This window comes from Vitis riparia, chromosome 4 (assembly GCF_004353265.1).
Source record: "Vitis riparia cultivar Riparia Gloire de Montpellier isolate 1030 chromosome 4, EGFV_Vit.rip_1.0, whole genome shotgun sequence".
Taxonomy (NCBI): domain Eukaryota; kingdom Viridiplantae; phylum Streptophyta; class Magnoliopsida; order Vitales; family Vitaceae; genus Vitis; species Vitis riparia.
In genome coordinates, this window is record NC_048434.1 from 9,191,532 (window position 1) to 9,215,200 (window position 23,669).

The following is a 23,669-nucleotide window of genomic DNA, read 5'->3' on the forward strand; positions in this document are numbered from 1 at the left end:
GCCCAATATATACCATTATCATTTTGAAAGTAAAGCCATTTATGTACCAAATAATCTTCCACAGAGAGATATCAAAATGAATGAAATAGAGGAAAGGTAGAAACGTCACTTTGTATTTCACATAACCAAAAAATCAAAATCACAAAGGCAGTGACACCATTCCTGGAGTTTATCTTTGCACTTGGCTTCATCTTTATTTAAAATGAAGTATAAAAAGAATCCCAACTCAACTCCATTCCCAGCAATTGCGAAAGAAAAATAAATATCCCATGTGCCTCCTCTCATAATTCTGACATCACCTTATCAAACATGAGGGCAAAATCGTCCTTTCCACATCACCCATGTGATCATACATCCATTTGAAAGCGAACCTGCAAATATGAAGGCTGCATAAAGCTACAAAAAGGTACTGCATTGCTACCAGTGTGTATTAAGGGGAAAAAGAACATCCTTTTAGACTATAGGGAAGCCTTTAACAACAAGAGGAGTGACTTACAACCTCTGGTTTAGTTCCAATTAACAAATGCACTTAATCTATGTCCTCTATAATGGTAACAGGCCTTTTTTTCTTATTACTGTATGCAACCAAGCAATCTGAGATTCATGGAGATAAAAATGGGAAATCACAGTAGCCTGGTTGAGCAAAATAATAAATCAATCTGGAATATCTAGAACAAATGACATCAATGGTTACAGGGGATGAGCTTGATGCCCCAATGCGGGGGCAAAATCATAGTTGCAATCAGAGGCCCATCTTGCTTTCAAACCCGATGATAACCTGCAATCAGGAAAACCATGAGTTGCATATGTAAGAGTGGCTCAGCACACCAGTCTGTGCAGAAGAAATGCTATGTCTTCTGGGTTTTTTTTTTTTTTAATGTTTTCTTAATTAAAAAAAAAAAAAAAAAACTAATAGGGTAACCATGTCTAATGAAAGAAATTGCAGTCTCAACCAAAACATGACTATCCATGAAACCACTCTAGTATGCAGCATTTCAAGGGAATTAACTTAATCCTTCTCTTGTTCTTGAGATTTCTGTTAGAAATTTCGTTGGCATCCAAAACAATAGTGCTGACATGGTTTAATGACAATAGTTTGGATAATCCTAAGAATGCTCACCAGTCAGAAGATCATTGGATTAGTTGGAGTTATTCTTCAGTACTGAAGATCAACTCAAGAAAGGAAGAAAAGGAAAATTTACTAGTCATTATTGACAAGTAGTTGGTTATTTAAGTCTCCGTTAGGATTTGGGAAGTTTCTTTTATTGAAAATTTCTCCTAAAAAAATTTCTATATTTATAAACTTTCTATTATCTAAAAATTCTTATTTGAAAACACTATAATCTAGAAAGCCTTTATATTAAAAATTCTTATTACAAGAAGTTTCTATAAACTTTTAAGTTGTCATTTATGTTTTAATTTCTTTATTTGAAAGAATTAACAATTATAGGAAAAAATTAACAGTTCTAATTTGGTTCCCGAAAAATTTGAGGGAAAATGCAAGGAAAAGAAAATAAAGAGGAAAAGTAAAAGGAAAAAAAGAAGTGAAGGAAAATAAAAAATAGATTTAAAATCAATAAATTATTTTTATATGCTACTTCAATCTCATTTTAATTATTGTTCTTCTTCCATGTAAAAATTAAATAATTTAAAAATATATACACTTTTAAGTAATTTCAATTATATTTTATTTCTTTCATATATTTCATGATGAAACCAAACATGATAAAATCATTTTCCTTAGCATTTATTTTTCTTTTCTTAGAGCTTTCCGGGAACCAAACACGGCCTAAGTTTCTGAGGTTTTCCAAAGCCTATAAACAAGGCTACTTGATGTAACCAAGGATAAGTGATTGAATGATACCAATTTTTTATGCATATCTTGTAATTATAGATGGTGAAACTCCATTGTTTTTCTTCTAGGTGAAACTCCAAAAAATCCTTAGTGAAATTCCAAGGATTCATTTTATCTCCTCCTCTACCCTTCCTCTATCTTCTGTTTTTTACCCTTCACTACTTCGACCTCCAATTACAATCTCTCCTTAAATCCTAAACTAGTGAAGTCCTAGCCCACCTATTTGATTATATAGACAACTAGCCTAGAGATGTCCTACATCAGTTTTAGTACCAGATCATAAGTTCTTGGCTTGAAGGAGCATCCAATAAAGGAGTGGATCAATTCACCCAAGCATGGGTTCCAAAAATACTTCCACTAATCAAAATCCTATTTTAATGTGTTTGGATGAATTTTTATGCAGACAACAATCACAACAAGAGTCAGCAGAAATTGAATAACAAGCCTGATGAGTGCGTAAAACTATGGGAAAGGAGGCAAGAAAAACAATCCATTAGAGATAAAAGTGTGAGCCATCAATGTGAAAAATCAATTCACATGAGGAACAGAGCAATTTTCTCACAGGGAGTCAGGCAAAGAGCACAAGGGGAGGAATCCATTAAGGCATGGATATAAAGAGATTCAAAAGCTTCAAGCACTAATCCATGACTACAGGACATGGAAATACACCTTGAAGTTTCTGAAATCTTTTGGAAATCGAGTCCAAAATTGGCTTGTAGGTCCATGGAAGATTTGTTAGAGTGGCATGATAGGCCCGAAAATGGGAAAGTTTGTTTTGTGAATGCAAAATTAAAAGGAGCAGCACACTTATGGTGGCATAAAATCAAGGATTAGCTTTGAAGAACTGGCCAACAGCTTATCGACACATGGAATGAGATGAAATTGAGGATGAAAGCATATATTCCCCTAACCAATTATGAAAAATTCTTGCACCCTAGCATGTTTTCTCCAAAAATATAAGGCACTAATAGAGATGTCAATTGTCAAGAGTGGTCAAATTCACATGAGCTTTGGAGAAGAAAAGGTTGATACATCATCATTGTGTTTCAAGTGTGGCAGCATGCTTATTATGCTGTATTGTGTTCAAGCAAAGGTCTAGACTTTTGGAATGAACAACCCAGCAACCTTGGAGACAAAAAACCATGAATACTCTCGTTGAGAAGCAATTCAACTTGAGACTAAGGAGGAAGAGATTATCTATGATGCATTGATAATGGAAAAGTTAGTTGAATCTGCCCCAAAACATTGCCTAGAGATGTAACAGCTGATGATTGAAGTTAGTAATGTGATTTCTTATAAACTACCAAATGCACTGTTATCAACTCACACTTCAACTGGATCAGGAAATATTGCAATAATGCTAAAGGGTTGGATGGTGAATTTGACGATTGTCTTGGGACCACAAGTAGCATGTTTGCAATAGAGGATGCAGGATGAACACCTGGCGTGACTGAGGTTTGTGGAGCTTTCAAAGTAGCTAAGTAATGGTTCAAGCCTTACAAGAGAATGCTAGAAATTCTATTGAAAATAAAGAACTAAAGGGACCGATTTTAGAGCACTCCAATGCCTTAGCAGGTGTTAATGGACATATTCTTACACAAGATAATTTACTTGATGAGGTTGAAATCTTGTCAGGGCATCTATTCTGATTCTTGGGAAGTTTAAAGAGTCCTTAAAGCTTCCAAAAGATCTTTTAACTATATCATGTGTAAGCATCTGAAATATTTTAGTCTTATGAATAATAGTAAAAAGTTGGCATATTTCATTCTGGTGGCAACCAAGAGCAACAATGAGATGGTCCAAAGGAAAGGAAAGGAATATGTACTTACAGTTCACATACCAACTCCTAGTGATGGGGATTGGATACCAAAAAGTAATGTCTGTTAGAACATGATATTCAATGTGGGTCTAAATCCCAACAACTTAAAACTTTTCAGAAAGTTGGTAACTCAACATAGCATCAGAACGCTGGTTAACCAGAAGTCTCAAGTTAAAGTTCTCCCCCATCTGTTTATTTGTCTAATATCACACCAAAAAAAATGTGATTTGCCTGTAGCTAATGTTGTTTGTGCCTCCCACAAAGGGTATAGGGTGCACCACACAGAAGAGAGCATGATATATACATTATGAGTCCAAATCCTGGCAGCTAATGTTGTATGTGCTTCCCATGGTAGGAATAGGGCAGATATGAGGGGGGTGTTAGAGCCTGATATACATTATGGATTCAAATGTTGACAGCATAAACCTAAAGGAAAGCTGGCATCAATTCATTGATTGATCAGACAGTTATTATACTTGAGAATCCCAAAGCAAATTATAAGGAGGGTGGAAAACAGATGACTATAAAGAGGGTGGAAAATAAATTCAATCTAGATTGCGTACTATATAAGAAAATGTGAAAGTGGATTTGGATGAGGCAACCAAAAAAGCCAAGATGGAAGGCATTGCCGAGGATTTCAATGGACCATAGAAAATCACTAAAGCTAAGGTAAAGTTTCTTAGGGGGAATAGATGGAGTTGAGTCCTCCAACATCTACCCCAAAAAGGAAGAAAAGTAACATTTTGCTAATTTAAATTCTTTGGAGTCACAATTAGCGAATAGTTGGTTCTTTGAGTCTCATTTACAATTTGCAATGTTTTTTTTTTTGAAAATTTATCCTTAAAAATAAAATTCTACATTTTTAAATTTTCTATTTTCAGTACTTCTAAAAAAATTTATTTGAACCCCTTTTAGAATCTAGAATGCTTTTTTATTAAAAAAAAACTGAGTTTCTATAAATTTTTAAGCTCCTAATTCTATAGAAAAAGTTCTATTTTTTTGTTTAGTTCCCATATCTAGAATATTCAATAGCTTTAGGAAAAATGTAGTTGTTCTAAAACATAGGTTCTAAAACATAGGTTTCTCTTTCTATAGTTTATTTAGTCTTTAAGGTTTTCTAAAGCCTATAAATAAGGTTACATGATGTTTTGAATGACAAATAATACCAATTTTATGCATATCTAGCAATTTCCAATGGTAAGACACTATCATTTTTCTTCTTGGTGACTCCTAGAAAACCTTACTGCAATTCAAAGATTCTATTTCTCTTCTTTCGTATCCTTTATCATCTATTTTCTATTTTATTTTCCCCCATTGCCACAACCTTTAATCATAGTTCCACCCCTTAAATCCTAAACTATTCAAGTCTTACCCCACCTATTTGATGGTAGACAACCTCCCTAGGGCTGTCCACCATCAAGTTCCATGATTGTAGATTAAGCAGCTCTAATGCTGCAAGGCTCGGTAATGTAGAGGAAAAGATGGTTCGGTTAGGACAGCAGCAAAAAAACCTGCAGGGGCTGCTTCATTGGTGGTGGCCACATTTACTACTAGATGGGCTTAGCGTGGGATGTTAAATGGTATTACAAAGCTAGGGACAGGGACTGAAAATTATCATTGATGCTTTCAAAGAGCACACTGGTGGCTTTTTTTATTAGATAGAAAATAGATCAGTATGATTAAAAAGAAGGGAAACATCTCATGTAAACACAATATATAGAAATGCACTTAAAATTCTTACAACAGTGTTCTTCTAACCAATTGCTACGCTGTCTACAAAGTCCAAAAAGGGCAACAAATGAAAGCCCATACACCTACTTGACCACCAAAATAGTCTCGAGGACCACATCTTCCAATTTCATGCAAGACCCTTTCAATCCTTAAAATCTTCTCCTATTGTACTCTCCTAATATAACCCAAAAGATACACAATGAAACCACAGCGTCCAAACAATCTTTGCTTGGTTCCAACAAAAGAATTGTGCCAGCTAAGGAGGTCATTTATAACCAAGTGAGGAAACACCCAATCCACACCAAAGAGAGAAGCCCATAGCCATAGGCCAATGGTCCATTTGCAATGAATAAGGTTGTGGGCTACAAATTCTAAATCATTATTACAGAAGCAACATCTAAGGTCAACTTTTTTCCCAAGCAGCATCCCACACACACACACACAAAAGGACTCAGTGACCAAGTTCCAAACTCTCTTCATTGTTGGTACATTTGTATCTCGGTGCCTAGGCTGAAGAGCCAATGCGGCGCCCGAGATTTTTGGCTCTGGTGCCAAAGCGACCCAGAGTGGCCTCCCAAGGATTCAAACTCAAGACTATGGTCTTTGTGGTTGCCCTCCTGGTACCATCTGGGCAGATGGTACCAGGAGGGCAACCAAAAAGACCTTAGTCTTGAGTTCGAATCCGCCCAGATGGTACCAGGAGGGCAACCACAAAGACTTTAGTCTTGAGTTCAAATCCTGGGGAGGCCACTCTGAGTCGCTTTGGCACCAGAGCCAAAAATCTCGGGCGCCGCATTGGCTCTTCAGCCTAGGCACCGAGACACAAATGTACCAACAAAAACGTCGGCCTTTTTTGCAACATTTGGGTGTTGCCACCATTTGTATCAGTGCCAAAGCGACCCGATTTTTGCCTCTGGTGCCTAGGCTGAAGAGCCAATGCGGCGCCCAGAGTGACGTCCCCAGGATTCGAACTTAAGACTAAAGTCTTTGTGGTTGTCCTCCTGGTACCATCTGAGCTATAGCCCAGATGGTACCAGGAGGGCAACCACAAAGACCTTAGTCTTGAGTTCGAATCCTGGGGAGGCCACTCTGGGTCGCTTTGGCACCAGAGCCAAAAATCTCGGGCGCCGCATTGGCTCTTCAGCCTAGGCACCCAGATACAAATGCACAACATTCATGAGTTGGTCTATGGTCAAAATTGTTTCCCAAGAAGCTTCACGCATGTGCAGACATACACAAAGACTTGTGGCAGACTCTAGGATACCAAATCAGTTTAGCAAGAAACATGGCAGAATTGCCATCAAAGACTAGATGAGTAGTATGATCTAGTAGAAAAAGATCCCTTTCTGTCCATCCTCCAAATCGCTCAATACTAAGAAAAAAGCTTAGGAGTTGCAACAAGGAATACACAAACACACACAGGTGTTCCCACAAGAATATTCAATTTGGTATGCATTATTTGGAAAATTATGGAGAGTTTAAAATACTAGATATGTTCATAGTTTTTTTAAAAGACTAATAAATTTTCTGTAGCTAGAGTGGGACATTTTTTATAAGATAATGTCATTTGACATGGCATTTTTCTAAGGATATTGCAAATACTATCAGGAATGGTAGAAATGTAGCACTTTTGAGATGTCATTATCATTCTTCCTAAAAACTAATGAAAATATCCAGAAAAAATAAGACAAAAATGCAAGGCCCTAAATTATTTGCTTTTGGAGATTGAATCTTTCCATACTACATTATTTTATTTCTAAACTATATTATTATTTCTTTCTAGACTATATTACTATTATTTTTGTTTCTCGACTATATTATTATTTCTTTCTAGAGTAGATTACTATTATTATTAATCACAAGTCAAGATAGCTATAGAGTATTCATTGGGCAAAAAGCAAATGCATAGAATAAAGAGAAGATCACTAACCAGTTTGGTGGCTACTCAAACTACAAATGTTGCAAGAAGTGCATGCATTACAGCCCAATAGATTATGATACCAAGCCGTAAAGCAGGTTGACGCATTAATGCCCGATCACAAGAAACCCTGGCACATTTCATAAACAATATTATCTCAACCCCATTACAAAATTGGATAATTCTCATAAACAAATAAGCAAAGAAAGAATGGTGCCTACCACAGGCCATCAATCATGTCGGTAACAGGTCTTGTAAATCTTGGGACTATTCTCGATGTGGTGAGTGACTTGAAACCATGAACTAAGGTAAAGGAAGAAAGAACAAAATGAAGGGAAAATTTAGATACATTTTTTTTGAAGCATTATCTCACAATAAAATTGAAAATGAACAAAAAAGCAACCTAGCTTACCTTTATCATCATCTTCATCTTCTAACCTATTACTACTGCCAGGATCCATATCTATAGCAATAGCTACTTGATCATTATTGCCTTTGCGTAAACTGCGGACTTGAGGTGCAATGGATGACCCAGGTGCTGCCCATTTGCTTATCTGCATCAGATAATTGTTAATTAGTTGCTAATAGAATGACCAGTGTAGACAAAAAATTATGCATATTATATCAGAAAAAAGCAGTACAGAGACACAGTCTGTGTGCACATAACAATGCATACCCTAGCCATTTTGACACATACCAGCATGTACCATCATGTATAGCATGATACTGACAGGCCATAGGTACATTAGGATTGATGTCTAAAATAAACAACATCCTCCAGATCATCAGGCTTCCAAAGTTTTGATCAGAATTTATCAGCAAGTTTAGGAATGATACACACTCATACACAATCTGAAGCTAAACCAAAAGTCTAGACGCTATCATTTTATTTTCAAATTGAATATCTAAGTTTCAAACCATAAAGAGAAGTAACTTTATATTTCTCATCAAAACAACTTTATATTTCTCAGCAAGTTTAGGAATGATACATACTTGTACACAATCTGAATCTAAACCAAAAGTCTAGAAGTTGTCCTTTCATTTTCAAATTGAATATCTAAGTTTCAAACCATCAAAAGAAGTAACTTTATATTTTTCATCAAATCCATTTTTCTATTGGGTTTACCCATGGCCATAAGGTCAAAGAGTAAGAAGGAAAGGGAAATAACCTTCTCTAATTAAAAAGAATCCTACTGTTCCTTTTTAATCCATTTGCATGTTCCATAAAAGAGCAAATGACACAAAATATCATATGCAATAAATATGAAAAGTTAAGCTCTAATTTTGTTAGTAATAAAATGCATATTAATCCAAACATCATTCACTAAAACAGTTTAGCTTTATTTACTAGGTTAAACATCATCTATGGCCAAAGCATCATTCCATGGAGTAATCCAAATTTTCTCCACTCATTTATTCGTTTTTTTCTATAATGAAGAGTTTCATTTAGGTAAGACAGTTGAATAATATGATAGACAAATAAAATTATTATTTATAAAGATATAACCTAGGATGTAATAGTGTTCTACTATGATGTTACATCCATGGACAAAAAACCATTTATTTTTCCATTTTTTGGTTGGGGGGTAGAAGTTGAATTCCTATGATTAACTTTAAAAAATAAAAACATAAATTAAGCATAGTGAAACAATAAAACAATTCAAATATAAAAATCAAGATATGATCTGATTTCCAGTATAGTGCTCCACATTAGGTACTCTAGTGTAAAATTTTACAGCTTATCTTACATATATATATATATATATATGTTAGTTCCGTTCCAAGTTTTCATGCTTGTATTTGCTTGTGTATAAATATTAAAGGCACGATGCACATTCATGCTAACAAATTGTTGTGTATCACTCAACTGTTGTAATTTCAACTTTCATAATTTTATATATCATGCTTCACCATAATTTTGCCAAAACAAAATGTTCCATTTCACATTTGAAAATGTTTCTTTTCAGTATTTGCATATGCATTCACACATATCAACATACAACCATAAACATTATGATTACTATCATTTCTCTTCTTTCCTTTCTCTTTAGCTTCACCACCTTTGCATTGAAAGTCTTAAAGTCTAGGTTCCATATATCTCAAGGAAGAGTGTTACAACTTGATTGGTTAGTGGTGTGTAAGCCCAATGGGTTGGTCTAACTAGAGAGTTTGCTTGTTTTTTCTTTGTATTTTCTTATATTTGATTCCTTGTAGTTTTGTTTTTCTTTGGTGGGAGGATTCCTCATCCTTCTCTTGTACTTCCTTTTTATCAATATATTCCTTTGTCGTTTCCTATCAAAAAAAAAAAATGTATCTCAAGGAAGAGTAACAGCAGCCAAGACAACTAAGAGAAGAAGACAAAACTCATTAGAATAGCTATAATGGTGAAAAAAAAGCCTCGAAAAAGAATTGAGACTTGAAGGGCAATTACAATCTTAGTAACATTTGGAAAATATCTAAAATAAAAACAACCTCACACAACATATTTAACCACTAATTTTAGCACTGGGAAAAAACAGCTGCTAGGGAAGTCAGAGGAGACCTCCCATTGTCAGTCAGCCGAGCCAGTTAGGTAATCAAGGAGTTATCAGAGCAGCTTCTTCCAAGACTCTCGTTAACAGTCGTTTGACGGCAATGCTATGAATGACCTTTGGCCTATACACTATTTCCTTGGTGTCTCGATCAAACGTACCAACAATGCTTGGTTTTTGAATCAGTCTAAGTATGCCACTGAGCTTTTACAAGGAAGCAATCTTTCTAAGCCATGTTATTTAAGAATTCTCCAAGTCAGGGTGGATGGAATGACTATTGAAGTTAAAATCCTAGCCCTTCTTTAAGGCCTCAAAGAAGTCCATTCCTCAGCATCTCAGGACATGATAGTGGAAGCGGATTCGAGAGTAATCAGCTTCTGGGTTCTACAGGGAATAATATGCCTACTAGGTATAACCATTTGATGAAGAGTATTTTCTACCTATGTCAACTCGATAAAGTATTTCTTCTAGTATGCCCATTTGATGAAGAGTATTTTCCACCTTTTTCAACTCACTGAAGTATTTCTTTTATGAAGACCTAGATTGAGTAACCAGAAGGCAAATACTTTGGCAAATAGAGGGGCTAGATCGGCAAATTCTTTGGCAACAAGGGGAGCTAGATCCCTTGTCCTTTTTTGTGGGGGATTCTATTTGTAAAGATCCTTGAGAGAGGATGCATTTAGCATAAGGATGGAGCTTTGTGTTTGTTTTTTTCTTCATTTTCATTTTACTGAAAGTTCTGTCCTTTTTGTCTATTGTTAATAATAACACACTTCCCTACTGAAAAAGATGAGGTGGAACTATACTAATTAAAACACTTAGCATCAACAAATACTCAACAGACATACAAAGAGCAGATCTATGATGGCAAGAAGCAGACAGAAAGGCATTTTTCTGTTCATATCAAATTTCGATTCCAACATATATGATTGCATGTGCATGAGTAGATACCCTGGTGTCTAATTTTCACTCACTAGAAACCATTATTTCAATATAAGAGCTATAATTCAGTGTCAAAGCAATAAAAATATCACAGGACTTACCACTGGTTTAACTTCGACAATTTCAGAGCTCATACTAGTTGTCTGTCCAGAATCCCCCACATCTTGAAGCAAAGTCAATTGAGATTCCTTCTCACGTAAAGAATTTTCAAGAGTTTCTCCTTTCCGTAATAACTCTTCTACTTTACTCCTTTCTGCTTGCAACAATGCGTCCTTGCTTTGAGCCACTGCCCGTAGATCCTCCAATTCAGATACAATAGATGCAATTTGCCTCTTCAGTATCTCTTTGTATTCATGAACACCAATACTCTTCTTATCATCATGAAGCACATCATGTAATTGGGCCGGGGAAATAAGTGGGTCCAAGCATGTCAACAACTCATTAATCTCCTCCGAATTTCTCTTGCTGTTCATCTGTGATGAAACAAGAACATCATTTGTGCATCTAGTGACCTCCTGCCTTAAGAAAGAGATCTCTACATCCCGATCCTGCAATTGTGACTGAAGCTTTTCAACCTCAGCAAGGAGGCTTCCAGACAGATGGTGAAGCTCATCAAACTTGCTCACAGTGACAGAAAGCTTTTTCAAAGCCTTTCCACGAGAAGCTTCAAGGTTCTGTAAATCTTTTTTCTTTTGTTGCACTTCTTTTCCCAATTCCTCAATCTTGTTTGTCAAGTCTTCCATCTGGGCCTCCTCCTCATCAAGCGCTTGCATCAGGGCTTCGATTTCTGTGATGATAAAGATTTAAATTTAGTGCACATACATATTATTTATCCAGATCAATTTTAGATTGTAGCAATTACACAGGAACAGATTCAAACTTGACAAAACTGACCTTGCTCTTTTGCGGCTACCACATCAGCCAGTGATCTGACCTTCTCCTGTAACTCTTTTGAGGCAGCTTCCCCATCTTGAAGATCTTTTATTCTCTGCTCCAGTGCATTCCTTTCTTTCTCCATCACTTCCACCTGCTTCTCCAAATCATGTACCTGAGTATTTGCAGATTGAAGATCTGTTGAGTAGCCCAGTGCAGTAGCTTCAGCTTGCCTAATTTGACTTACAAGCTCCATACAGATCCTCTCTTTTTGGATGTCCTTCTCCTGTAGCTCTGTCTGCAAGTCTGCTATTCTAGCTTTCATGTCCTTTTGGCTATCATCTAGAATCTCGGTTTGCATACTGGCAAAATCCTTCACTGCTAATAATAATCTCTCTGCCACAGTTTTAATACCTTCCTCGGAGGAGAAAAGGGCGTTCCCACCAAAAGAATTTCCTTCATCACTAGACAAGTTAATACCCAGATCCCGAGCAACTACACCATTTCCACCCAGTTGGGCCTTCCTATTTTCAATTGCCATAATTGAAGCAGTACATGATTCAAAAAGCAAGCCCTGGTTTCTCCTCATGGCAACAAGTTCCATATCTTTTTCTTCTTCCATTGACTCTAAACGTGAAAGTTCTCTCTTCATGAATTCAAATGACTCCCTTTGTGAAATCATATCTCCATGAATAACACCCATTAGTGCAGATAGACTTTGAGCTGCTTCATGTAATGAAATTGAATGTCTGTGTAATTTTTCTCTAAGGGAACCAATTTCTTTTGAACATTCTTGCACCTGCTGCCCAATAAAGCTACAACTTTCAACTATAAAATGTTCATCAAAATGATCTTTTACCTCAGAGTCTGAGAACCAATCTGCAGCCTGGAAGTTCTGGACAGGAAACTGAGATTAGAAGAACTAAAATAATAAGTAATACATGGATTTCTATATGAAGTGTTACTAAGGTATAAAAAATAAAAAAAAATAAAAAAGGCACATCCTAAGAGAAAATAATAAACGCCCAGAGTGTCACACACCAACTGTCATTTTGTACTAGTAGAAATTATAAACTCAAGGCAACACAGAACTTATTTTTGATGAATTGCAAATAGAAGCCAGACTTCCTTTCAAACAAATACACAACTACAATTTTAAAGTATGGATTACAGTTTAGCCCTTCAAGATGTCTTGCACAAGCAATCAAATATTGAATCATTGAAATTATTTTCTTTTCCTCAGTTTTCTCATGAACTAAAACTGTTAGCTTTTCTAGTTTCTTTTTTTTTTTTTTTTTTTTTGATAGATAATTAGCTTTTCTAGTTTCTTCTGAGTGTACTGCAATTATTTGGTGCAAAAAAAAATTGAGTCTTTTCAAAAATCCCAAGTTATAACTCTATACAGCTAGATGTTATGGTGGGGTGCAGGGTGTAGCCAAGTGACTTTAGCTGTGTGAAAATAAATAGATTTTTCCAATACTTCATAAAGAGATTCGCTCTTAATGAAATCACATATTGTCTTTGCATGGTTATCTCATTCTATTAGATACTACAACTTTATATTTGAGCTTGCCTGTTTATCCACCTTTCCTTTGTCAACTCCTGACAAAAGGTAGAGAAGATAACTACTACATCACTTCCATTTCATTTCACTTTTACTTGGATGCATGTAACATGGGACTAGAATACAAGAATGGTAGTGGAAGAAACAATTCTTTTTCTCATATGAAATGGAAAAAAATAATAATGATTTAGTTCCACAAGAATGAAATTTTCCCAACTTTCAATGATGGCATGTCCAAATTTTCTTAACTGCACATTTTCTCAAGGAATTCTAGTTTGGACAGACTCCAAACTAAATTAATTTGGAGTGCAACCACATAAATAAGTGGTTCTGTTTTATACTATACCACATTCTAAGTCCAATCCAAATTCTGTTGTTATTTCTTTAGCTATTTTTTAAAATAATTCCAACCCAAAGATTGCCATCCATGAAAGCTTCCAAAAGTCCTTGGGGTTGTCAACTGGTAGTCATACTTATGTGCATATGCAAGTTTTTACACAAGATGGGAAATTATAAGCTAAAAGGACTGTAAGAGTCAACTAAACCACCACCTTTGACGGCTAGGAAAATAGAAATATATTATAAAGTTGCATGCTAGCAAACTGTTGGGGCCACAGTGGAAAAATGCTTCAATGTGTTTCATGAAGAACCCAGATATGTTTAGACATGAAAGAAAACAAGTTAAAAATAAATAAAGGGGAGAGTGCAGGAGAAAGAGAGCAACCCATGAGAGTACAATTAATAATAACAACAGTAGCAACAACAAGGATGATAATGACAATGATAATAATACCTTATTTTCTGAACTTTTTGAAATAATGCCTCCAGGTGAACTGATGAGAGGCACACCAACCACATCAGTAGCATCTCTTGGTTTCAGACATGATTCCATGCCAGCTTTCAGACTGTGAAAATATTCCAAGTTCTTGGAGAAAACATCAGCTATTAAAATGTCAATATCAAAGAAGCTCTCTCTGAGACGCTCTACATCAGATTTTAACACCATGAATGCAGAAAATTGGTTCTTTCTTTCCTCAGAGTGAACAGTGGTTAGTTTTTTGAGACTTGAAAGTGCTTCAAGTTTGGAAGCTTCTGCTTCATCCCTTTCCTTGGAGAGTTTAGAAAGTTCACTGCAAGTTTTAGCTAGCTCATCTTGGAGTGCGTCATTTCTTTCTTGAACTTCATTCAGTTCTGCAAGGAGCAGTTCCGCTGCTCTTTTAGATTTCTTAGACTCATGTTCTGAAGAAGCAACAGCTGCATGTAAATCATGACATAGTTTCCCAATTCGCCCCAACTTGTCAACAGGATCATTCACACTAAATTCGACACCCACATTAATGTCACCTAAAGTGTTCAAAATTACACTCAAAGTATGTCCTTTCTCCTGCAAATAGCCCTCAGCTTCTGTCAAATGATTTCTCAATAACAAAATCTCAGATTCTAGGGCTTCTACCCTTTCTGGGTAGGTGGATAAGTACTTGATCTTCTGTTCATACTCTGCAAGAGCATTATCACGAAGTTCAATCTCAGATTTCAAGTGTTCCACCTTGGTATTCATCTCTTCAACAGCTTGTTTCAAACTATCCCGATGTTGCACCAAGGACTTCCCTTTTCTAACTGCAACATTTAACTTCTCTCTCAAAGAAGCTGACTTCTGCTCCTCCTGATCAAGTAGAACTTGCGCCTCCTCCCTTTTCTGATCCAATGCTTCAACTTCACACAGCAAAGATTGCATCTTCTCCATATACCTATCTCTCTCCGACTTCGCTTCAGTCAGATCACCCAAAGCCTCCTCCAGTTCTTTCTTCAGAGCCACCACATCTAGATCCTTGGTATCTGGTGCATCTATGACTCTTGGTTCATCACTAGATGTATCAGCATTTTCGGTATGGCATTCATCAATCCCATCCCTAAGCACAGTTTTCCCCAAGGAAAGTCTAGTGTGATTCTCTATAAGCTTCCTTAGCAATTCTTCCAAGCACTCAATACCACTGCCACCAGAAACCAATTCTTTTGAACCAGGGTCCTGCAAGACATTACTAACTAAATCTTGCAATCTTCTTATATCATCTTCGATCCTGCGAATGTGCTCCTCATTTCCAAGCTTCTCAACCAATTTCTCCTGCAGATCAGTTGCTTCATTCTGCAGCTTATCATTCTCAAGTTTAAATTTGACTGCATTCTCTGAAACTTTTTCATGCTCACAGGTCAGAGTCTCCAACCTATCAAAAAGATTCTCTTTCTCATGGATGGCCGCTTGGAGAGCTGCTTCAAGCTCAGATTTCCTTCTCTGCAACGCTTCCAGATCAGACGTTAGCGATCCACAATAGGTTTCGAGGTTGTCAATCTTCTGCTGGAGAGAATCCCTATCATGATGAGCCTCTGAAAGTGCACTTCCCAACCATTCAATCCTATCTTCTGGCTCCATGGACCGCAACAGTGAAGGAATACTGATCTTGTCCAAAACCTCTTCCCATCTCTGTATTATGTTGTTCCTTTCCATTAAGGATTGTTCCAGCATTTCGTTTTGTTCAGCCAAACCATAAAATTTACCTTGAAGCTCCTCATATTTTCTTTTCAAATCATCACTTGGATTTGAGCTTGCCTGCACATCATCTTTCCAGGCATCCATAACCACAAAACCAGCATCAGAGTATGACCCTCCCACTGAACTTTTCTGATCCCAATCAGTCATAGGCAAAGAGTTCCCAGTAACTGACCTTGCTAACCAATCAATCTTTTCAATTATATCTCTGGAATGAAAATGCTCTGGCAACTCTAGGTCTTCCAAGATCTCTTCTATTCTCTGAAGTACAGAATCTTTCAGAAGGAATGACTCTCTCAATGCAGTTGCTGAGTTGCGAATATATGAAAGCTCAGATTCCAGGGCTTCCACACGCTCACCTGCCTCTGAATAAGTCTTCAGTTTCATTTCAACCTCATGTAGTCTGGCATCTTTAGACTGTAACTCCTGTGAGCATCTCTCTAATTCATTGGACATCTCTGCAAGGGACTGCTTGAGAGTCTCTCGCTGCACAATCAGACCTTTACCTTTGGCAACAGCAATACTGAGCTTTTCTCTAACAGAAGATACCCGCTGCTCAGACTGCTCAAGTTCAGTTACCTTCTCCTGCAATTCAGAACGAGCAGCAACAAGTGCCTCCTCTGCCTTTCTCAAGCTTTCCTTGAGAACAAGGATTTCATTTTTCTGCTGAAGATTCAATAAATTTAACTCATTTACATTACCCTGCAAGTCACTCACTTCAATCACCTTGGATCCAAACTCTTCTCGAGAAAAGCTCACCTGCTCATCAGCCTCCTTGCATTTCTGAACAACAATAGGGACCAAAATCTCCAGACGTGAAACAGGTGGTATATCTGAGTCAATTTCCATGTCTTCCAGCTTGACAACACCCTCAATATTTTCAACCAACTTAAGAATGGCATTCAAATCACCTCCTTTTTTGTTCAGTTCCTCTATTTCTTTCATTCTGCTCATCAACTCCGAACTGAGTCTGTTGCTTACTGACTCAAGCTGCGATCTCTCAACCAAAAGAATGCTTAGCTGTTCTATGAGGGTCTCATAGCTACTGGGATTGATGGGATCAAGTAGTTTTTTATATTGTACGTTGATTTCACTTTCTTCCACATATCCATGTGAATCATTTACAAGTTTACTAAGGTCATCATAAATCTTATGCAATGTATCAATAGCCACTTCATTCTTCCCATGCAATTCATTGAACTTCTCATTCACTTCCTTGTATGAACTACAGATTGCTTCATGGTCTGCAAGAGTAGCTTCAAGTTTCTCCTGCAGATCCTCAATCACTTTGGTAGCAGCATTAATGGAACTAGCAACAATATCACAAATACCGAAGCCATCATGAGGGCCAGATGAGATGGCAGAGGTGAAGAATCTCCCAGCAGTTGCATCAAGCTTCCCAACTTCCTCAACAATCTGAGCAATGGTAGAATTCCATTCTTGCCTGAGCATCAATTCATTCTCAGTCACTTCTTTCTGCAGATTTTCTACTTGATTATACATCGTGGAAGCCATCTCATCTGAACTCTGCTGTATATCATACAACTGACCCTCCAATTCATTGATTCTTGATTGATATTCAGTCAGCTTTTTACCAAGCTCAGTGTTCTCAGTTTTAAGGCTGATGTCTTGTTGCTTCAAGGCTTCATACAGAACCTCAAGCTCACTCTTCCTGGCTTCAACATCACATCCATGTTGCTTCATAGCTTCACAGAGAACCTCGAGCTCAATGTTCATTGCTTCCAAACTGTTACTATGTTCCTTCAATGCTTCATATTGAATGTTCAGCTCCTTGCATGTGTCATTAGCAATTTTTTTACCATCTCGCTCACTCTTGAAGAGTTCGCAAGCATTCTCAACATCCAGGCTCAACTCCTTAAGCACTGCCTTCAGAATTCCTCCTTGTTCTTTTGCAAATATATACGAATCTGCAGGTGATTGATCTTCAGTTGAATGTATTTCTTCTACCTCATCATCATCAAGATGACCTTTTGACTCAAAGGCCTGAATCAATTTTGACACCCCAGAAGCAGCAAATTTTGCACCTGAACTACTCAAGGATACTGAGTGAGAGTGCATCTCTTCAACAGCCCCTTCAAGTTCCCGGATTATTCTCTCCACCTCCTGCAAGTGTCTCTTCAAGACCATGAACCCAAAGGAATCGTCATAGACATCACATTTCTGCTGCTGAAGCTCTGGCAATTCCCCAAGGTCACCAAATAAGGGTCTCTCCAACAGAGAGAAAACTTCATGATCTTGCTTGCCAGGAATTTGGCGAGAACCTGCAGCATCAGATGCATGCTGACGGGCCCTGATTGGTATACCAGAACTTTCACACTGATACCCAGCATCCGCAGCTAGAGAAATTAGTTGGACTTGACTGTGATCAATCTCGCTTATCTTAGCTTTATGTATATCCAGATTGTTGTTGAGAAAGCTATTTTCCTCAGTGAGTTGTTCAAGGCGCATGGTTGCTTCTTTTAGGTCAAGCTCAAGCTGCATGCATGTGCCATGTTCAGTAGATAATTGCTCCTGATGAACAAGAAGCTCAGCTGAAAGTCTCTCATTCTCATGGGCTAAAGACACCTGGTCCTCCTCAAGCTTCTTTCTCTCCTCCATTTCCAGTGCACGACTTGTATTCAAGTTGGCATTTTCAGCTTGTAAAGCTGCAATTAGAGAGTTGCAGTCAGCCAATTCTGCTGAGAGTTTCTCATTCTCATGGACAGAAAACTCCTTTTGCTCCTCAAGCTTCATCCTCTCCTCTCTGGCTAATGATAAACTTCCATCTAAATCAGTAATTTCCACCTGTAGTGCTGCAACCAAAGCTTTACTCTCGCCTAACTCTGCCAGAAGTTTCTCATTTTCATGGACAAAATACTCCCTTTCCTCCTCAAGCTTCTTGCTTTGCTCTGCTGCAGAAGCAAGACTCCTTTCTAAGTCCGCCTTTTCCACCTGAATATTTGCCAATAAACCATTGCAGCTAGCTAGGTCAGTATGCAATTTCTCATTCTCATAGAGAAAAAACTCCTTTTCCTCCTCAATTTTCTTCCTGCCCTCCATCACTGAAGCCAGATTCCCATTTAAGGTTTTATTTTCCACCTCCAGAGCAGCAACCAAATCCTTGGAATCAGCTAACTCCATTGTCAGGCTTGACAACTCCATCTGAGACCTTTCCAGCTTAATCTGCAACTCATCAAATCGAGAATAGAATTCCTTAATCTCTCTTGTTGTAGTATTTAATTGGTTTTGGAGCTCTTCCTTATCACGCAAAATGACCTGAAGTTCAGAGCTACGCTGTTCAAGCTCTGTGGAAATACTTTTATTCCTCTCTCGAACTTCACTAAGTGAAGCATTGAGCATGGATATTTCATTAACTAACTGATAATTACGTTGACAGAAGTCCATTTGCATCTCAGTTTGTTCACAAAGGTGCAGTTCTTTTGCAAAATCTGTAAGATACAGTTGTTCTTTAAGTCTCACCAAAACATCTGACAAGCCGGATTCTGGTACAGTCAAGCTATCAATATTCCCTACTTGTGCATTAGATGCAGAATCTCTTGATTTGAGCAGAAACCTGAATTCATCCTCATTGAGTGCCTTTACCAACTCTGCAAGCTGTGAGAGGCTAACTGAGCTTATATCTGCATCAGGAAATACTGTCCATCCTCTGGGTAAACTCAATATTTTGGTTTCAAGAGGCCTTTCATGGCTTTTGTCCTCTGATACAAAAGACCCTTCAGGTAAACCTTCCTGTTGATATACCTCATCACTCTTTCTACCTTTTGCACCTGGTTGAGCTCTTTCTTTCCAGTTACTTCCCGTATCACCAGACCTGGATAGCATTTCCATTTCTTCTTCATTTGATGAGCTGACATCTACATCTGCTCTCTGCTGATTTGTCACTTCAGAACTAATAGTCAGAGAATCATCAACTTCAGGGATAGCCTGACCAGAAACAGGAACCTTATCTCTCCTGTGAATTTCTTTATCTTCAACCTCATCGGGTGCACCAGCAGAAGCAGAAACATCATCTGCATCACCACTTTGCTCTTCTTCATGGGTTGCTTCTTCCATAACAGTTACTTCTGAGGCTTCCCTTGCAAGAGTTTCTACACTTCCCCTGAGCTCAGACAAAGCAAGCTTTACACCTCCTTCAATCTCTATCTCACTGCTTCTGTCCAACTGCTTCGAACCCAGACTCTCAGCTTCCTGCATTGCCCCTACCCAGCAACAATGAGATCTAATTATACATCAAATTCAAACAGCAGTTTTCTTAAACTGACCCTCTTGTTTCACTAAAATGTAGAGGGTAAAAAATATGTAAAGAAAAAAATTATCAAGAGAAGAAGAGCACAACCTACATCTGTTACCTGATCTTGCCTTGGTATCAAGGACAAATCAGGAAATTCTTCTTGTGAAGACAATAACTCTCTCTCCTCTTCCAACCTTGGGCTCCATGTTCCAACAGTATCCAGAAGCTGTTCCCTAGCATCATCAACTGAAGCTGGTGGAGCCAAAACATCAACAGGTTCTCGCATATTGGCATGTATAGATTCTCCTCCAGAAACTGCCATTTCAGAATCTCCCAAAGACCCAACTATAGCCACTTCAGGATTAGCTATTGGGATACTTTCCCCTTTGTTTGAAACAGAGGAATCAACATCATTTTCACCAACCCCTGAACCCTCCAGTGGCAACTCAGTATAATCAGTCGAAAACTTTTCAACTTTGCCCATCTTGGGTGAAAGGGGCATTGAAGGTGGATCAATGGCTTCCGCATCAATATCAGGGGCCATTGAGTTCTCTATAGAATGCGACACTGATGAATCAATAAACTCCACATCAGAATCAAGATGCTGCAATCCGATTTCCCCATCAGAAACTTGCTGTGACGCCTTTGGATTAACAGTAGCAGGCACTGTATTAGCATCAGCCTCATGCTGCCTAGATTTACCAGACTTATTTGAGGATTTTGCCTGACTGCTACTGCCTTTACCATCCTTCTTTTGGCGAAATTGCTGTAACTGATAATAGAAAAGTAAACATATCAAACTACATTCCAGTTGCCCTCATCTAATCCATTTGTTTACTGATAAAGTGAGGAAAAGAAAAGAGTTGAAAGTTTTTTCATTTTTATCTTATTATTTCTTCTTAAGATTCAGGATGCAAGAAATAGGAAACACAATAAAACTGAGCCTGAAACAACTATATTCCAGGTCAAATTCTTCAATTTAAAAATCCAAACAAATTTGAAAACATAAGACCCACGATTTGCTTTATTTTCCTGCTTCTTTAACAAGCAAATGAAGAGTTATAGCACCCAATTTAAATCAAACCAAAGAGTATAACAAATGAAAAAGGAAATAAAAATAAACAGAGAAAACCAAATCAACTGCTTGGTTTCTGGGAAAAAAACCAAAGATAATAAAGATAAGGGAATTAAATTAAAGTATTCTATTTCAATCAGGTGGATCGCCAGTTCAACTATTATGCACTTATTCGGCTAAGTTTTTAAATATTTTTCATTTCCTTAGTAAAATAACAGCATAGAATTCTTTCCTTTTTCTTTTTGTCTGTTCTGTCAGTCATCGAATTTGAGTAAACATTTCAAATGTTGGACATTTCTGAACCATGCAAAATCAGAATTCAAAGCAAAGAGAATGACCTTTTTTCGCCCGGCTGCGAGTAGATCGGTCCGGTTCTTATTCTTTTCCATCCGATCTACTCGGGTTCTTCCTTCTCCGTTCCCCACAATAATTCCAGAAATCAACCACGAACTTCAATCCCCATCAGATCCTCCCTCTTAAACATGCCCACAAAATCCAACCCAAAAACATTGTCAGATACGATAAAAAATAAGAAATAAAACTAAAAATAAAAGGAACTAAATAAAAAACCTAATTCAGCATAAGCCTCCGCTTCGTCGCGAAGAAAAAGAAAAGGAAATTCAAAATTTTGAATCTTACTCGTTCTCTATTTCGTTTTGGTTTCTCAGAAATGAAGAACACGCCTCGACTAGGCCAAACATTCATTCAAGTAAACTCAACTCCAATGACGTTTTTGGTCCTCCCCAGGTACCAAAAAACAAAAAACCCAAAATCCGAAATGAAAATAGAATTTCGTTTGGCACGCTTTCTCAGCGATCAAACAGAGGGCATAGATTTACGGAAAATCTCAGAGCGACCAAATCATCCAAACCTAATACGAAGCAGATTGAGAAATTAATTTGCAGAACGGGAATAAAGAGAGGGAAAAGCATACCTGGAAATGAGAGAGATGATACGGTTGGATCGGAGGGAAAACGTCGTCGTTTAGGGTTGGTGGTGTCGGTTGCTTGTTTCAACTTTCAGAGCAATAAAACAACGTTGTGTGCGTATGTCTCTTAGATCTAACGCAAACTTCGTTTGAAATCGAGTGTCATTTACGTTTTGAATTGAGCCCCCGGAGCCAGGAGGTCGTGGTTCTCCACCTATGTTTAAGTGGCTCGGTTCCACTTCCACCGGCCCATGGCACTTTTTTTATGGGAATATGCTACTAGTTGGATATATCATATATGAAAGAAGAGAAAATGCTAAGGCATCCATTGCCTACTTATTCAATAACTTATAATCTTGGCCATTAAAAGAGTACGGTGAAATTAATTTAGATTATCCAATTATATCATAGTATAAAAAAATTGGATCATGGTATAAATCGAATACATATCAACAAGGATCCAATTGTGCATATGACATATCATGATTGAGCATACTTTTTTATAGGTACCAATTTGATACTATACGAGAATCTATGAAAAATAATATTTTTATGTTTTTTAATAATATTTAAAATAATAAAATAATATTGTTTTTAAAATACACACGTTTAGACTTTTAAGAAATTATGGTCTATGTTTTCTGAAATTTATTTTTAAAACTTGTTTTTTATTTTGTAACTTAAAAACAGTTTTTAAAAACAAATTTCAAAAAACATGAAATTGACAAGCTCATGTTTTCCTTTTATTTTTAAAAATAATTAAAACAATTGCAACTTGTTTTCTAAAATTTGTTTTTTAAAATAAATACAAAAATTTATGGACGAATAAGTCATAAAAAGACAAAAAAATAATTCTTCAATCTTTTTCTTATTTTTTGTATTATTATTTATCTTTCCATCAGACTATTTTTTATTATTACTATTATTTACTATTAATATTATTATTTGATATATTATTCTAAATAATTAATTATTATTAAAAACATTTAAATAATATTTATATTAATATGTATGGTATGTAATGCAATTACAATATACATAAAAAATAATTAGTAGAAGACATAAACTTTCCAAAGAAATGTGAGAAGACAACAACTTTTCTTTTGTCCTTTTTCGTATTCTGTCTTTTCATCTTTTCAATTATTTCCTTTCTTTAGTCATTTTTCTCTTTTTAGTTTTTAATAACAAATTTTATTTATTTATGTATTATTGTTATTAAAATATTACTAATAATGTTATCACATTAATTATAATAAATGTTAATTAAGTATTAGTTATAATTTCTATTAATACTCGTTAATAGAAACCATTAATGTTATTTATGAATTTCATTAATATCCATTAATGGGAATATTAATGGAAGTCGTTTATAAAGCCTATAAAAGGGTTTCTCATCCCCTGTAATATGTATCCTTAAGTAAGAAAGAAATTTCTTACTTTCTCTCATTTTCTCTATCTTTTATTCTCTCAACTTTCTCAACTATCTTCTCTGATTCCTTCTTCACATTATAAATATTGTTAAAGTAAGATATATTTTATCTCTATTACTTTATTTGCGTTGCATTTATCCTTGTTTTACAACACGTTATCAACACGAATTGCTCTGAAGGTAATTCTTGTATTTTAAACTTGAAGT

At 36.7% G+C, this 23,669-nt stretch overlaps 1 protein-coding gene across 8 annotated transcripts; it reads right to left on the bottom strand.

Annotated features, from left to right (window-relative positions):
• Positions 1-69: 69 nt before the first annotated feature.
• LOC117912861 (GRIP and coiled-coil domain-containing protein 2) lies at positions 70-22,239 on the bottom strand. Of its 8 annotated transcripts, none has more exons than XM_034827620.1 (10): positions 22,040-22,239; positions 21,444-21,580; positions 20,136-20,802; positions 14,027-19,998; positions 11,691-12,576; positions 10,898-11,583; positions 7,736-7,877; positions 7,545-7,626; positions 7,336-7,453; positions 70-371 (listed from the first exon to the last, which is right to left on the bottom strand). In XM_034827620.1, exons 2-9 carry the CDS (start codon positions 21,492-21,494, stop codon positions 7,351-7,353), a joined length of 8,589 nt encoding a protein of 2,862 aa, XP_034683511.1. In that variant the 5' UTR covers positions 21,495-21,580; positions 22,040-22,239; the 3' UTR covers positions 70-371; positions 7,336-7,350. The 8 variants fall into 8 exon arrangements, with proteins under 8 accessions (XP_034683511.1, XP_034683514.1, XP_034683513.1 ...); XM_034827623.1 differs by lacking the exon at positions 70-371 and adding an exon at positions 394-778 and having other exon boundaries at positions 14,027-19,987; positions 20,149-20,802; XM_034827622.1 differs by lacking the exon at positions 70-371 and adding an exon at positions 394-778 and having other exon boundaries at positions 14,027-19,987; positions 20,140-20,802.
• Positions 22,240-23,669: the final 1,430 nt, after the last annotated feature.

Excerpts from the sequence above, each read along its gene's own strand:
- LOC117912861 (XM_034827620.1), bottom strand. The coding sequence starts at position 21,494 with ATGGAAAAGAATAAGAACCGGACCGATCTACTCGCAGCCGGGCGAAAA. Across the intron at positions 19,999-20,135 it reads AGATCAGGTAACAGATGTAG|GGGCAATGCAGGAAGCTGAG; the intron begins GTTGTGCTCTTC and ends GTTGCTGGGTAG. Across the intron at positions 12,577-14,026 it reads CAAAAAGTTCAGAAAATAAG|TTTCCTGTCCAGAACTTCCA; the intron begins GTATTATTATCA and ends TTCTAATCTCAG.